At 37.1% G+C, this 15,853-nt stretch overlaps 1 protein-coding gene and 1 pseudogene across 3 annotated transcripts in view; one reads left to right on the forward strand and one right to left on the reverse strand.

Annotated features, from left to right (window-relative positions):
* LOC309665059 (olfactory receptor 13C3-like) overlaps positions 1 to 15,853 on the forward strand; it is a 146,224-nt pseudogene that overhangs the window by 28,145 nt on the left and 102,226 nt on the right. The window contains exons 6-7 of the transcript XR_014268431.1: positions 6,680 to 6,801; positions 8,220 to 8,282. The product of XR_014268431.1 is annotated as an olfactory receptor 13C3-like (transcript). The remainder of the gene's footprint in view (positions 1 to 6,679; positions 6,802 to 8,219; positions 8,283 to 15,853) is intronic.
* On the reverse strand, positions 665 to 13,056 carry LOC309665064 (protein NipSnap homolog 3A). 2 transcript variants are annotated; one of them, XR_014266187.1, is made up of 7 exons: positions 12,783 to 13,056; positions 10,004 to 10,214; positions 7,755 to 7,913; positions 6,082 to 6,231; positions 3,748 to 3,829; positions 1,604 to 1,690; positions 665 to 1,514 (listed from the first exon to the last, which is right to left on the reverse strand). XR_014266187.1 is itself a non-coding variant. In XM_082471225.1 (6 exons), exons 1-6 carry the CDS (start codon positions 12,840 to 12,842, stop codon positions 1,438 to 1,440), a joined length of 744 nt encoding a protein of 247 aa, XP_082327351.1. In that variant the 5' UTR covers positions 12,843 to 13,040; the 3' UTR covers positions 665 to 1,437. The 2 variants fall into 2 exon arrangements, 1 of the variants encoding a protein (XP_082327351.1); XM_082471225.1 differs by lacking the exon at positions 3,748 to 3,829 and having other exon boundaries at positions 12,783 to 13,040.

Below are 15,853 nucleotides of genomic sequence, written 5' to 3' on the forward strand. Positions count from 1 at the left end.
AAAAGGCAGACCCAGTTGTGTACACTTTCATGTGACCAAACATGGCCTTAAGCACACACAGCTGATCTCACGCCAGAGGAAATCCGTCCACACAGACTGCAATTCATACCATCACCACCTCATTCCCTAAGTGACAACTTTTCAAAAAACTGAGGTGGAAGACTCTTAGTCAAAACTCAAAACCAATGCTTCTAACATGTCTGATAGATTTTAGCCTTCAGAGTCAGGGTGTTCTTTGCCTTACTAGGAACTCATCTGTCCTTCAGATTCCTGAGGACCAGGTAAGAGAGGTGACCGTGCTTCCTGTTTTTCAGTTTTCCCATAGATAGCTAATTCATAATTTATTGTTTTTGCAGTATATTAGAAACATAAAATAACATAGCTGTAAGTACAAGCTATCAGGAGAGCGTAGAAGTGCCAAATCTAGTTTAAGAAGGCTGAGGCACTCAACTAAAATAAAAACTAAAGTTGTTTGTAAGAAGATCCTAGTATGTCTGTGATGGTACTGAAGAAATTCTTATAAGGTTACTTGCAGGCTATTTACTTGAGGTGACAATATTTACAATAAAGACAGTACATTATTACTGTCTCATTACCTTATGGCAACACAACAATAGCTCCAGAGATAAGGATAGAAATATAAAACACAATAAGAAGAATCAGATTGTATATGTAGGCTTTTATTAGGGCGAACATTTCCATAACCATAAATATCTCATTAAAACAAACAGATGACCAAGTACCTTTGTTAAACAGTGATTTAAAATGAAGTAAAAATTAGTAAAGTTAACTGTAAATGAAGATACTGCAGCATATAAACCAATGAGTCATCAATAACTTTTAATACCAGGACCTAATAACATTATTTTCCAGGTAAGTAATTATTAATGTGAAAACCATAATTAATACAGATGACACAGGTAACATTGTACTCTTCCATTGTAAAGAAATATGTTTAATATTTTTATGAATCCTATCTGGTAGTATAAAATAAACTTTAATGGACAAAAACTTTTAAAATCTTAGAAAAACAGACATGATGAAAAGGTCAATAATGTATACAAATAATGTAAAGATATTATCACAGGTATGGAAATGAAAGAATCATTTGAATGTAAGAAAATGATATAAAAGCAGAGGGTTGTCAAAATAGAGAAAAAGAGATATTTTGAAACAAATGAAAAGTCAAGATCCTATAGTAATAGCAACTATTTTTAATGTATGACAGATGCTGAAATGCCTAGGCAAAAAGGAACAGACTGTTTCCTGAAGTGGTGGTGATAGTGGACAGAGGTAGCTTTTAAATATGCAAGGGACATAGCAAATTAACTTACCACCTCCATCAAATAAAAGTGAGAATCTCTTGGGAGAATTTAAGCACCATTAGTAGACACATCTTATGGCAATTAATGAAATGCTTCATGTATCAGTGGAAAACTATTTCAATGGTGAAAATGACATAGGAATCAGAAGCATATTCTGCTGAGACCCAAGGAAGTTAACACTTTCCCGAACTGGAAAAAAATTCATAAGAAGGTATATAAAGTTATTGACTAAATCAAATTTGTTCTAAGAATAACTTGTGCCTAGTGAAATAGCTTACCAGCTGCCACAACTCTGGGATCCTCATGAGACTGATGTCTCCCAGCTGCTCGGCTATCCGCACTCTCGTTCCACCAAAGAACATGAACTGCAGAAATAAATAAACCAGAAATAGATTCTAAAGACTGTGGCATTACTCAGATAAGAAAGACAGAAACATTAATCAGAAACTGTAACTCCTATTCTTTAAATCAAAATAGTGATTATCAACAGGGTAACACTAAGTATATTAGTGATAAGATTTCAGAGGGGTGAGCGATTTGGGAGAGAAATTTATAAATTAATTAGTCAAACTGGTTTTGTAGATGAAGAAAGAGAAAGCTGGAGAAGGGAAGTAAAATAACACAGCTAAAGACATAATCAAGACTAGACTCAGGGTTTCCCTGGTGGCGCAGTGGTTAAGAATCCGCCTGCCAATGCAGGGGACATGGGTTTGAGCCCTGGTCCGGGAAGATCCCACATGCCATGGAGAAGCTAAGTCCGTGAGCCACAACCACTGAGCCTGCGCTCTAGAGCTCGCGAGCCACTACTACTGAAGCCTGTGTGCCTAGAGCCCATGCTCTGCAACAGGAGGAGCCACCACAATGAGAAGCCCATGCACTGCAACGAAGGTTAGCCCCTGTTTGCCACAACTAGAGAAAGCCCGTGCGCAGCAACAAAGACCCAACGCAGCCAAAAAAAAAATAAAGACTAGACCCAAATTGCATGACTTCCTAATACATGTTCCTTTATTTTAAAAAAGCAAGATCATAAAAAAAGTTGTGTTTATTATTGAACATTTGGGTGATACAAAGAAAAAAACTAAAAGTAGCAATAATGTTAACCACCTAAGGAAAACCTCTATTAAGTGTATTTCCTTTAAAAAATGTGAGGAAAATCACATTAGGATCTTGCTGTATATTATGCTTAGTCTTAGTAATAGATTTTTAAAAATCAACAATGTGTTCTTTCTATGGCAATAATATTAATTTTTTAAATTAATTTTTATTGGAGTATAGTTGCTTTACAATGTTGTGTTCGTTTCTGCTGTACAGCAAAGTGAATCAGCTATACGTATACATATATCCCCTCTTTTTTGGATTTCCTTCTCATTTAGGTCACCACAGATCATTGAGTAGAGTTCCCTGTGCAATAACATTAATTTTTCATGGCTATATGAATTCCTTCTTATATTTATTTTTTATTTTTTATTTTTTTTATTTTTGGCTGTGTTGGGTCTTCCTGTCTGTGCGAGGGCTTTCTCCAGTTGCGGCGAGTGGGGGCCACTCTTCATCGCGGTGCGCGGGCCTCTCACTGTCGCGGCCTCTCCCGTTGTGGAGCACAGGCTCCAGATGTGCAGGCTCCAGATGCGCAGGCTCAGTAGTTGTGGCTCACGGGCTTAGTTGCTCCGCGGCATGTGGGATCTTCCCAGACCAGGGCTCGAACCCGTGTCCCCTGCATTGGCAGGCAGATTCTTAACCACTGCGCCACCAGGGAAGACCCGAATTCCTTCTTATAGATATAACAACATTTTATCCCAACCCCTTATTATTGACCAATTAAATTATTTCCAGTGTTTCAGTATTCTGTGAAATACTGGGGTAATGTTCTTGTGCATAGTGTTTTATAAACTTTTTATAATTACAGTATAATACATGTTACCTGTATAGGAAAATGCAGATAAAGTAGGAGGCATTTCAATACCATCCAGAAATAACCACTTTAATACTTGGTATATCTCTTTCCATGGTTATGCATACATGTTTGCATTTTAATATATATTTATGTATTTATATACACATAAACACATAAAAATATATGCTTATGGTTATAAATACATTATATATGACACATATCTATATATCTATTTATGTATCACATGTGTATTACATAAAGATGGTTATACCACATTGTTTCCAAAGTTTCCTTACTATAAATAATGCTGACATAAATTTCATTAGAGCAGCAGTACATGTATATCTATAATAAGAGCAGTGTTGATGACAACTTCTAACATTTATTGGGTGCTTATTACGTGCTGAGCCTGGTTTTACATTTTGTGTGTATTAACTCATTTAGTTTTCATAATAACCTTCAGTGGTAGGTTATTATTGTCATCATTTTATGGATGAGGAAACTAAGGCACAGTAAGGTTAAGTAACTCACCCAAGGTGACAGAGTTTTAAGTGGTGGAGCTGGGATTCAAACCCAGGCAGTCTGGATCTGATTATTTTCTTAACATAAACTCCTAAAATTTAAATTGAGAGAACCAAAGAGTATCTTACATATATACACTTACAAATGTACAGTGTATATATTATACACTATCCTCCAGAAGTGAAGTACTGATTTATACTCAGCATATTATCATATTCCTAGTACACTGAGAATGAATTTAAGATTAAAAAGTGTGTGCACACACATTTCAGTAGTTTTTTTAAATAAAAATTCTACACGTCCATTATAGTAAATTAGAGATTTAAAAAACCTTTAACATCATCATTCAAATGTGATTATATATTTTATATCCTTTCAAATTTCCTTCTTGTATAACTAAAAACATTCATATTTCCTAGAATGTTGGCAAAAACAGTTGAAAAAATTAAGCTTTTTGTTTTATTGCCAAATTATTAAGGGGGGCAAGATTAAGCCAATACAGCCCTACACTGTACAACAGTACTTGTTTGTCCCCAACCCCTCTAATACTATATCTATATAATATGTTTTTATTAGGTAAAAAATGGCATCCAATTATTGTTTTAATCTGCAACTTCTTTAATATATATTAGTCATCTGTGTCGTCTTTGCATAAGCTTTTATTTTTCTTTTTGCTTTTGGATTTCATTTATGTTGTTGTGGGTATGCACAGAAATTTGAGCCTTTGTACAATAAAATCATCAGTTCTTTTTTCTCCTTCATAGTTTCTTCATTTGCTTTTGGCTTAGAAATGTTGTTCTCACATATTATTAAATAAATTTATCTATATTTTGTTTCAGTAATTCTATGAATTCAGTTTTTTAATTGATATTTATAATCCATCTTGATTTTATTTTAGTGTATGCTGTGAGAAAGGCATCTAATAATTGTCATAATTTTTCTCCTCTTCATGTATTTTCCAACTTGAACAAACATCTATTTTTGCACAGTCCAACTTTTTTTTTTACAATATATTATAAAAAGTTGAATTTCTGGGCAACGATCAGCTCAACTCTGGATATGTTAGGTTTGAGATGTCCATTAGACATGAAGTGGAGAATACGAGGAGGCAACTGGATATTATGAGTTTTCAAATATTAAAAGTCTTAGTTATCCTCTCAGATAAACTTTATAAGCATTTTTCGAGTTTGCCACAAAAAAAAAAACAAAACGAAAAAACCCTCTGAAATTCTGACTGGAGTATCTTTCAACTTGATAAGTTAAATATCCCAAATAGGTGTTTTATTAAATAAATCAATATGGTATACATACTATGTGTATATAAGTAGTGAGAAATGGGTAATTTTTTTCTTTGGGCTTGTCCATGTTTTTAATATTTACAATAACTATATATTACTTTTCACCCCAAAACAACCCAAGTAATATTATTAAAAAAAAATCACAAATGGTACAACACTACAAACTTTCACATATAAAATAAATAAGTTGCTGAGAAGCTTAAAAGTTCCCATTACAAGGAAAAAAAAAATTTTAACTATGTGAGGTAATGGATGTTAACTAAATTTATTGTGGTGATAATTTCACACAATATATATATATATCAGATCATGGGCTTCCCTGTTGGCGCAGTGGTTGAGAATCTGCCTGCCAATGCAGGGGACACGGGTTCGAGCCCTGGTCTGGGAAGATCCCACATGCTGCGGAGCAACTAGGCCCGTGAGCCACAACTACTGAGCCTGCGCGTCTGGAGCCTGTGCTCCGCAATGGGAGAAGCCACGATAGTGAGAGGCCCGCGCACCGCGATGAAGAGTGGCCCCCACTCGCCACAACTAGAGAAAGCCCTCGCACAGAAACGAAGACTCAACACAGCCAAAAATAAAATTAATTAATAAAAAAAAAATCCACTTTAAAAAAAAATATATATATCAGATCATTATGTTGTACACCTTAAACTTAACACAATGTTATATGTCAATTATATTGCAATAAAAGTGGAAAAAAAAATGAATAAAACTACATTCAGAGATTATGTAGATTATGAAAAAAAGATTATGAAAGGAATAGGTGATTTCTTGAGGTTCTTTCCAGTTTTAAAAATTTTATTATTTTGATGTATCAGAGAAAAAAGCAGTTCAGTATTTGAAAAAGGCTTCATAAGGTATTAATATTCTAAAGAAATAAGATTTAAAAGAGGTTTACTCAACCCTTAAAATCACAAAACACTAAAAATTTGGCAATAAAAAGTAAAATACACTCAATAATGAGAACAGAGACAAACTGACCCAAGGAACAGTAGATCACCAATATACTTTGCAATTTCATAGAAGAGATGGACAACTGTACCTCTGTTGAGTATTCCATATTCTGCATGGAACACTCCAACTAATTTTGTGTAGCCTTGATTGACATGAGCATGAACTGCCCTTTTAAATGGGTCACCCCACAGAGCTGGCCCACCAGGTTTCATCTGAAAAGTAGCCAGTTCATAGACTCCTGGAATAGGGAGAAAAATAAGTATTTTACTGAACACATTCAAGCAATTTGTAATCCTGTCTAGTTTGGTTCCAGTGGAAAGCTAATCTATATATAGATTTGGAGGATCATACACATATACATGTTTATGTAGACATATTTATTAATAATTTGCACTGTGCTTTTATGTTTAGAAAGTCCTTGTCCCACTTTAAGGATGAGTTGTTAAGCTTATCATAGAGAACAAAGAAAAAGGGACTGGAAGATATAGGTAAGTTATTATCTAAAATATTTTTAACCTATAAAATTTATCAATAAAATAGTGAGAAAATAATGGAATAGGAGTTTTTAGCTGCCTGCATTTACACTTTTAAAATAGAAATGAATAAAGTATTTTCCAATCTCTTACAGTTCTATTCTTCTTTCCAACTTCCACTACTTTTTTGCTTTATATGATTTCCCCCTATAGGTTTCCATTTCTACCAGGAACAGCAAGCAACCAATGGACCTGAAGTGACTGTCTCAGAGTTTCTGAGGGAAAACCAAACGCTAAAGGAGGTGGTTTTATTATTCCAGGTATATAATATCCAGGTAAATACTTGAAAAGTATTTTACCTTCTGGGTGGAAGTATAGGGTGGGTGGACAGAAAGAAACTAGGGGGCCAGTAGATTTGAGAAGTAAAGGAAAAACATGCAGAAGTTACTGAAGAATCATGAATAACAGAGAGGAAGAGAACCAAGATTTGACATTGTCTTTGAAACCCACTAGTTCATTTAGATGGTGCCTAAAACTGAGGGGATGTAGGTGGATAAGGATCTAAATAAGACTTTTCAAATCTCTTGTAATCCAAAATGCACTACAGAGTTGGAAATAATGGGGGAAATAAAATAAAATTTAAATTAGTTTATGCTTTTTCTAATCTGACCTTTGTTTAAAACTGGATTGAGGTAATAATTTCTTTAAGTCAGCAAGAAGTGAAATCAGGAAGAAGACAAATCTTTAGGAATTATTTTCAAACTGAGAAATAAGAAAGAGGAAGACATAAAAGTTAGACTACAGTAATACAGCTTGGCAGTTTCAGTTAATTCATTCCCCCGAAACAGTCAAATTTTATAAGCAAATTTGTACTTAATGATTTGAGATTAGTAGTAATTTATGGAAAAATGCTTTTATATCTAAAAGTTTGTAATATTTAAAAATTATGACAAAATATCATACACTATCCCTCATCTACCCACATGTGTTCCCTGCTCCCAAGGCCCAACTTCTCAACCTTTAGTGACCATGTCAACTTTTTCTATAATATAGCTCAACTTTAAGTATCAGTATGATACCAATTTGGAAAAATACTGCATTATTTAATGCTCAATTTTTAAGAATAAGCTAAGAGCTCCAACTTATTTTTATCTCAACAATCAACATATGTTCCTATATTATGCAAAAGATTAACTTCATTTTTTTCCAGTAGAACTTTAGTTTTTATAGCTTAAAATCTTTAATATTTTCTCCATCAAAATTCAGTGACTAAGACGGAAGGACTTACCGTCTTTTGGAGGTTTTTCTAATTTGCACCATGGCACCAGGTAAGTAATTTCACTCTCTTGTTTATCAGTAAGAGCCAAATTTGGAATGAGAAATTGTTCTTGCCATTCCTTATCTTTGGCCAAGGCCTTCTGAACTTCAGTTCGATGAGCAAAATTGTCTATGGGATGAAAAGGAGTAAGAAAAATAAAAATGTTTGATTTAAAACCACCTGTACTTTTTCTGGGTTTCATTCAGTTTAGTAAATGTTCATCGAGGCCACATAAGGACTGTGTTATATCACTGGAGATACCAACATAAGTAGATGTGACACCTGTCCCCAAGTTGTTCATGGTCTAAAAGGGGAGTAGGAATGTAAACAACTGATAACGTCATATAGTAATGGGCTTTGTATGCTCTACCACTTAGTAGGTAGTTGTGAGGCTTAGGTAAGTTACTGAATCTTTCTGTGTCTGTTTAACTCTAGGGCTGAAGTGAGGAGTAAATGAATTAGCACATGAAAGGAGCTCAGAACAGCGTTTGGCACCTAGTGAGTACTCAATATCTGTTAACTATTCTTATTAATTTTATTGAGGCATTTAAATTATGGCACCAGTTTAGAAAAAGACTATTTTTCTTTGTCAGTGGTGATGGTGATGAGTGGTCAGGTCAAGGTATAACTGAATTAAATTGAACATAAATGAAATTAAGATTTGCTTTTTCAGCCTCTTCTTTGAACAGCTTCCAAAGAAATAGTGCTCATTCTCTTACATATTGTCATCCATTCTTTTTACCCAGTACTACTTCTCTTCTGTTTGTTACCCATATGTTACTAACATATGGGCCTAGTACTAATATTTACTAATAGGGCCTTATAAGACTAATGGTAAAAGAGTTTTCTATGGTTTACGTTGCAGATAAGGAATAACAGCTTTCTTAGAGCTTTAGTAAGTTATATCAGGACCTTACTAGTAATTTCTTAATGGGACGTGATTCAGCTGGTGGTGCATTAAAGCATAAATTGTGTTTTTTTAAATGAATTTATTTATTTTTGGTTGCGTTGGGTCTTCGTTGCTGCGCGAGGGCTTTCTCTAGTTGTGGCAAGAGGGGGCTACTCTTCGTTGTGGTGCTCGGACCTCTCATTGCAGTGGCTTCTCTTGTTGCGGTGCACGGGTTCTAGGTGTGTGGGCTTCAGTAGTTGTGGTTCGCGGGCTCTAGAGCACTGGCTCAGTAGTTGTGCATGGGCTTAGGTGCTCCGCGGCATGTGGGATCTTCCCGGACCAGGGCTCGAACCCGTGTCCCCTGCATTGCCAGGCAGATTCTTAACCACTGCGCCACCAGGGAAGTCCCATAAATTGTGTTTTAATGGGGTTTGTTTTATTACAACAGGGAGAACCTCTAAACTATCGCCACGTTAAATACACAATGAGTACTTTTCATATTAAAGTACTTTATGACTATTAACTTTGGACACTGATGACCAAACACTAAATGAAATTATTAAAAGTTCTTTAGATATCATCAAGTCCTGATGTGACTTCACAAAGATTTAATATTGGAGTAATAAACATTCTGGGGATTCCTGTAACCGTTCTTCTTGTAAACCAGGGGTTGGTCAACTTCAATATTGAAAGAACTTACTCACTTCCTTTCCTTTACCTCCCTAGACTAGTATAATGACAGTGAATTCCTTGAAACTCTGGGGGCAGAAAAAAAACCAAAGTGGTTCTGAAACATAACAAAATTATTAAATCTTAAGGATGGGTGAGGGCTTCAAAGTTAACTATCATCCCCTATCAACTTCTATTTCCCTAAAGTCCCTAGATGTTTGAATGATTTCTGCTAAAACATTGATATCCAGCTATAGCTTCAATATAAAGAAAAAATAATTCTACTTTCTTTTATGATCCTAACCCACTCTGGTTCTTGCATTAACTGCTTTAAATTTTTCATAAAAAATCTTTACAATAAGCCATTCTAAACTTTTTTTTTTTAGAATTAAAGTCTAGTTCAGAATTTTATGACTTGAAATTGGAGATGCCACATTTTCCCAATATTGCTTCCCATATGATAATATAAAGGTTCCAGGAATGGGCTGTTAAGAGGTATACTGTTGGGGAGAATAATCACTGAATTAATTTTTTTGGTATTGCTTTTTTAGTTTTACTTAACCTGTATATATTTATAGTAATATAGATCCAAGAACTAAGTCTCATGTAATATCTAACTGAATGAAAATCTGTACTGAATACTTAATTTGATGACTCATACCATACTTCCAAATATGAAACACTTTATTCATTCTGCCTCCAAATTCTACAGTCCAGAATCCAACCAATTCAGAGTGAGCTGTCCGAAGATGAATGTTTTTCTTAACATTTTCCAGGAACTCATTCATCTTTGAGGGCTTAACATAATAGGTATGAAATTCATAGAATGTTCCATCGTATTGTCTGGGGCCTGTAGCAAAAGATGAACACACCTGAAGAAAGATAAGGCAAATTGAAATATTTGGGGAAGGTAGGGTTTATAATATTATGTTACAAACAAATCTGAGTCTGGAAACAAGGGACACTCATTAAACTCATAATCTGTTTCGACTTCTGTTGTCCTCTCTCCATTGAATTTGTTTAGAGATATGTCAATAAAGATGCCTGCTTTTAAACATTCTAAATATATAGCTACTGTTTCCTAGCAGGGGCTCCACCTTTAGTCACTTTTCCATGAGAAGTTGCTCATAAGAAGGCACTGGGGCACTCTCTTTACCAAAGGACTACAATTAGGATCCTAATAAATTTTACAAATAGTTTATTATCCCTTATTTAGCCAATATTCCATCTTTATTGAATAGCATATGTATTAGAGTTAAGCATTTAAAACAATTTTTTAACATATACAGGTATTTTGGCTGGCACAATAACAATGTGTTTACTGGCAGAAAACTCTTTTTTTTTTTTTAGGTTCTTAAAACAATGAAAATTGCTGGTCAGATAGAAGTATTTTCTAAGTCCAGTGAAGTGGACCACTAGTCAAAAATAGGACAGGAGTGTAACTAATATAATAGGAAACTATGACTTAGCCAATTGCATTGTAATATGGTGATAGCCTGTGTAAATGCTAGAAAAAGGAAACATCAGTAAGTCAGAATTGTCTGAATAATTACTAGGGTTTAATTACATATGCAACCTGCAGAAGGGCATTTAATCCACCCAATTATAGAAGGTTGATGGAAATATCCCTTAAGAACCATTCATTACTTTTGTAATAGTCATATGCTCACAATGTAAATTTCTAATTGGGTTCTCTGAGTGAACTTAACTTTCAGTAGGAGATGCTTTGTGTATGTATATGTGTTTGTGTATATATATAGGTATATACAAATATATGTATATACACACATGCGTATACATATACATTCATATAGCATTCTAGTTTACATATCCATCGTACATAAGTTTGGTTAGCATGTGCACATTTCCTGAAGCTGATTATACCAGAATTATCTATTAAAGTAGTTTTGGTACTTATAAGGCTATTGATGAATTTTGGGCTTATACTGGCTACCTGATGTGTCAAAGGAAAGCAGTAGGCTTCTTCCTCTGACATATATTTTGTTTACAAAACAGAGTAATGCATATATTTTACTTAATTGTGTATAAGGCTTAATTATAATAATCTCTCTTGAGGTCATTCCATCTCTATGATGAGTTATATTGTTATTGCCCAACTGACTTAAGCTTGCCATCAAAAACAATTGCAGCTGCCCCTGTATTTGGCAGATAATTCTTTTTGTGCCATCTTACCAAACTTTCCTAACAGAATGTTAAGCACATAAAAACTGCCTAGTATTTATAGTTTAAAAATATTATAAATAAAATATATCAGGTATCAGAAAATGGGCCAATAGGGTACTTGTAACAATTGTTTTTAAAGTTGCTTTTCAGGGAATTTGTATTTGGAGATCAAAATATGTGATCAGAGGCACACGTTTTATTATCTTTGGCAGAAGAATATGTCCTCCCTGTGTCCTCAAGTCCATTCTCTACGTCTGCGTCTTAATTCCTGTCCTTCCCCTAGGTTCGTCAGAACCATTTTTTTTTCTTTTTTTTTGGTTGACATTTAATAACGTCAAAGTTCAGAGTAAAATTCTAAGGAATAATTCTTGGTCCTGCCCCAGTACAGAGAATCAGAATAAAGACTGTATTGCTAATCTTGGGTGAAGGGGCCATTAATGGTTCCTCTTTAGTCTTCACCAGAAAGTCAGTCTCTAGAGTAGATTAATCCCCTTCTTACTGCTCTTTGAGAAAGAAGTAAAAGCCTAAACACCAAAAGGAAAAACCTCCAGGGTAGATTCACAGAATAGGCCAATTCCTGACAGTTAAGGCTGAATCACAGTAATCTATTTTGTACATTTTTTATCCAGATTAAATGAAGTTGTCATCATCATATTTGCTACGAGGTTCCTGACACTGCCTGACTAGGGCACCAACCTCAGGAGACAGCGGCATCTGGGCAGGATGCTTCACCACCTGCACCCTGGGCCCCCTCTTAAAGGTTCTCTGCCTGCAAAATGCTGGGAGGTTGTGTATTTCGTTGAATCGGGGGAGGCCTGTCCTATTGCCCCTTCAGTCTGGAGGGGCTTGTCAAAACGCAAATGAGTAAGAGAGGCCGCAGCAGTGTCTAGCACAGGCCCCAGTGCGGAGACAGCAGCCTCGCAGAGACGCAAAAACGCAGCAGCTGGCGCTTCAGGGGTGTCCTCAGGGCTTCCGGGTACCTAGGCTAGAAACGGCCCTTGTCCACAACTGTTTGCGAGCCGGCCGGACGAGACCCTGGCAGTGGGTCTTCCTCTAACAGCACCCTTCCTACTGCCGCGCACCCCGGGGTCGGCCGCCTCGGGATTCCCAGACTTGTACTAGAACCTCTGCGGCAGCAGCACCACGTTGGCAGGTCTGGGCCCGTAGGCGCAAGCGCGGCCCGCGCTCTCCCCGCAGACGCCCCTCCCCGCCCCTGCCCCAGCGAACGTTTTGGGCACGTCCTGGGCGGCCGGTACCTGAGGCGCCTGCGTCCGAGCGGCCAGAGCCTTAGTCAGGCTCCTTCGGAGGGCAAGCATGGTACGGCTTCGAGCGCTGAGAAGGGCAGCGGCCGGTATTCTTCCTTAAATTCCTCCTCCTGTGGCTTCCCGACTAGCAGGGAGCGGCGCCTGCACAACTGCCGGATGCGGACTCGGGGCGGGTCGGCTCCTCCTCCTGCGTTGGGGCCGGTGGGGGAGGGGGGCGGCCGTACCGCCCAGTCTGCCAGGCGTCCTCCGCAGCCTGAGCCCCAGACGCGTTTGGTGTTAGCTCTGACTCTTCCTTCCCCGCTGGTTCCCTCAAACGTTCTTACCCCTAGCGTCAGAAGTGACATTAGAATTAGCTGAGTGCTGATGTCGCTCCTGTACTACCTGTCTGGGCCCATCGCCTCATGTCCTTGCACACCTGCGTACAGTTCCTAAAAGTTCGTGTGTAGGTTGCGAGTGTGCACGACCAAGGAGCCTTCACTTTTCTGTTTTAAGTGCGTTCTCCTTCCCCATCACTGCCCGCAGCGTGAAGTTGCAAGGCTCCTAATAACTTACACTGTATTTTCTAGGAGCTCAGAGGAATGGGGGCACCGAGCTAGATATGAAAAATTCAAATATAAACATACGTTGTTAAAATTCTGTGATTCTTAAAAGCAAAACCTCTGGTGTAGTCTCCCCTATCCCTGATTATTGCTCACCAGAATAATCACCTTTCAACATTTAGAGCTGTTTCTTCTGACGCCTGTTTCTATATTTTTAAATAATAGGCATATTCTGCTATTTCTTGTGTTTGTTTGTTTTGGGTTTTTTTTCGGTTTAGATAGTATCTATTGACTCCCTTTATGGAAGAAGAGGATTTATGTCTCTAGTATAACACTCCCCGCAAATAATTTCCCTTCCTGCGTCTAATAATGTTTACATGAAAAATAATCAGTTGATTACATCATTAATTTACATTATTTACATCATGTTAATATTTATGTTATTCTTGCTAATAGTTACATTATTGCAAACATTAATGCAGTATTACTTATATTGTTAGGACTAGGGGGTTAGTTGTACCTTGTACAATGACTTGAATCATCTGTTCAGAGGAAAGGAGGCTTTTTAAAATTAGTAATTCCAGAAGGGCGAGTCATTTTTTCCAGATGATGGGCATCCATTTCTAACTAATGAAGACAAAACAAAGCATCATCTGTGCCCAGACTGGATCTTTATGTTTAAATTTATTTTCTTAGACTCCCCCCGCCTCCTGGAATTAACAATTCATTCACTCATTCAACCCATATTAATTAAATTTCTTCTATGCTTCAGTCACTTTTCCAGAAACTGGGGTGCAGAGGTGAACAAAAGACAAAGTCTGTGTTCCCTTGGAAGTTCCAGGTTAGGGGAAACAGATAGACAAATGAAGGAAAAATATATCAGGGATTAATAAATACGACGAGGAAAGACAAAGTAGGATATGGAGAATAGAAAGTGCTGGAGGGAGGTAGCAGAGACTGCTAGCTATTTCCCAATGCCATTCTTGTCCCAACCCCTCTTAAAAAATTACTAATAGAACCCAGGCAGCTTGGTGCATCCACGTGACTTAAGTCCTGGCCAGTGGGATGTTTTAGCGCATTTATGACCTACTGTAAGTGATCTTAAAGTTGTGTAGGAGGGGTTGTTTTCCTCTTTGCCTTTTTCTTATTTCCGCCTGCTGGAATGTGGATGTAATGGTTTGAGTTCTTGGTCTTTGAGGTAGAAGCCACATGCTGGGGATGGCAGAACAACAAGAGAGAAGCAGCCTAGGTTCTGACACCATGGAACACCATACTAGGAGCTCTGGACTGCCTGTCTTTGGACTTCTTTCACAAGAGAATTCATCTTCTAGTTTAAGCCACTGCTATGTGGCTTACATCTATGATCTTAATCATAGGAAGGGGACTATTTTTTTATTTCTCTTTTTCATTTGTTTCTCTTCTTTTCCTTATACTTATTAATCACCAAATTATTTGCCAAAACTCAAAATGATTAAACCTTTTAATCAGTTTATCAGTTTCATCTTCTAGAGGTATCTTTCAGGAGTCTTTTCTCTTGGTCCAGTGTGGACTAAGCGTTCTCTAAGGTGGCCCTGTAGTAATTCTTGGATCTCCTTTCACTGATCTCCTGGGGAATCTCGTTTGCCTTGTGTTGGACCTCATTTTTCCAGGATCTTGTATCTTTTTTTTTTCCTCCTAATTTTAGGAGACGACACATGGGACTTAAACTTTTGAGACTTGCATCTCTAAAAATGTCTTTATCAACCTCCTTAATTTATAGTTTGGGTGGATGTAAAATTCTACATTGGAAATAATTTTTCCTCATATTTTTAAAGGCACTGCTCCATTGCATTATAGTTTCTAGTGAGACATTCATCCCATTCTGATTCCTGATCCTTTGTATGTGACTTATTTCTCTCTGGAAGCTTTTATGTTTGTCTTGTTTTCCCTAATTTTCTGCAATTTCACAATAATGTTCCTTGGGATAGATATTTTTTCATACACTATGTCTCACTCAGTTGACCCCCCTCAATCTGGAAACTCTTAAATTATGAAAAATTTGTTATGTTTCTTGGATTTTTTTTCTTCCTCCTCAATCTCTGGAACTTCTTTTATTCAAACATTATGCCTCCACTTGATCCTCTAATTTTCTTTTTCCTCCTAATTTTTTTTTATTATTATTATTAATTTATTAATTTATTTATTTTTGGCTGTGTTGGGTCTTCGCTTCTGCGCGAGGGCTCTCTCCAGTTGCGGCAAGCGGGGGCCACTCTTCATCGCGGTGCGCGGGCCTCTTCACTATCGCGGCCTCTCTTGTTGCGGAGCACAGGCTCCAGACGCGCAGGCTCAGTAGTTGTGGCTCACGGGCCTAGTTGCTCCGTGGCATATGGGATCCTCCCAGACCAGGGCTCGAACCCGTGTCCCCTGCACTGGCAGGCAGATTCTCAACCACTGCGCCACCAGGGAAGCCCCTTCCTAATTTTTTAATCTTTCTTTTTTGCTTTTTTCGGGGGAGGGGGTCATGAAATGTTCCAATTTTATTTT

This window comes from Balaenoptera physalus (assembly GCF_965194825.1).
Source record: "Balaenoptera physalus genome assembly, chromosome: 7".
NCBI lineage: Eukaryota > Metazoa > Chordata > Mammalia > Artiodactyla > Balaenopteridae > Balaenoptera > Balaenoptera physalus.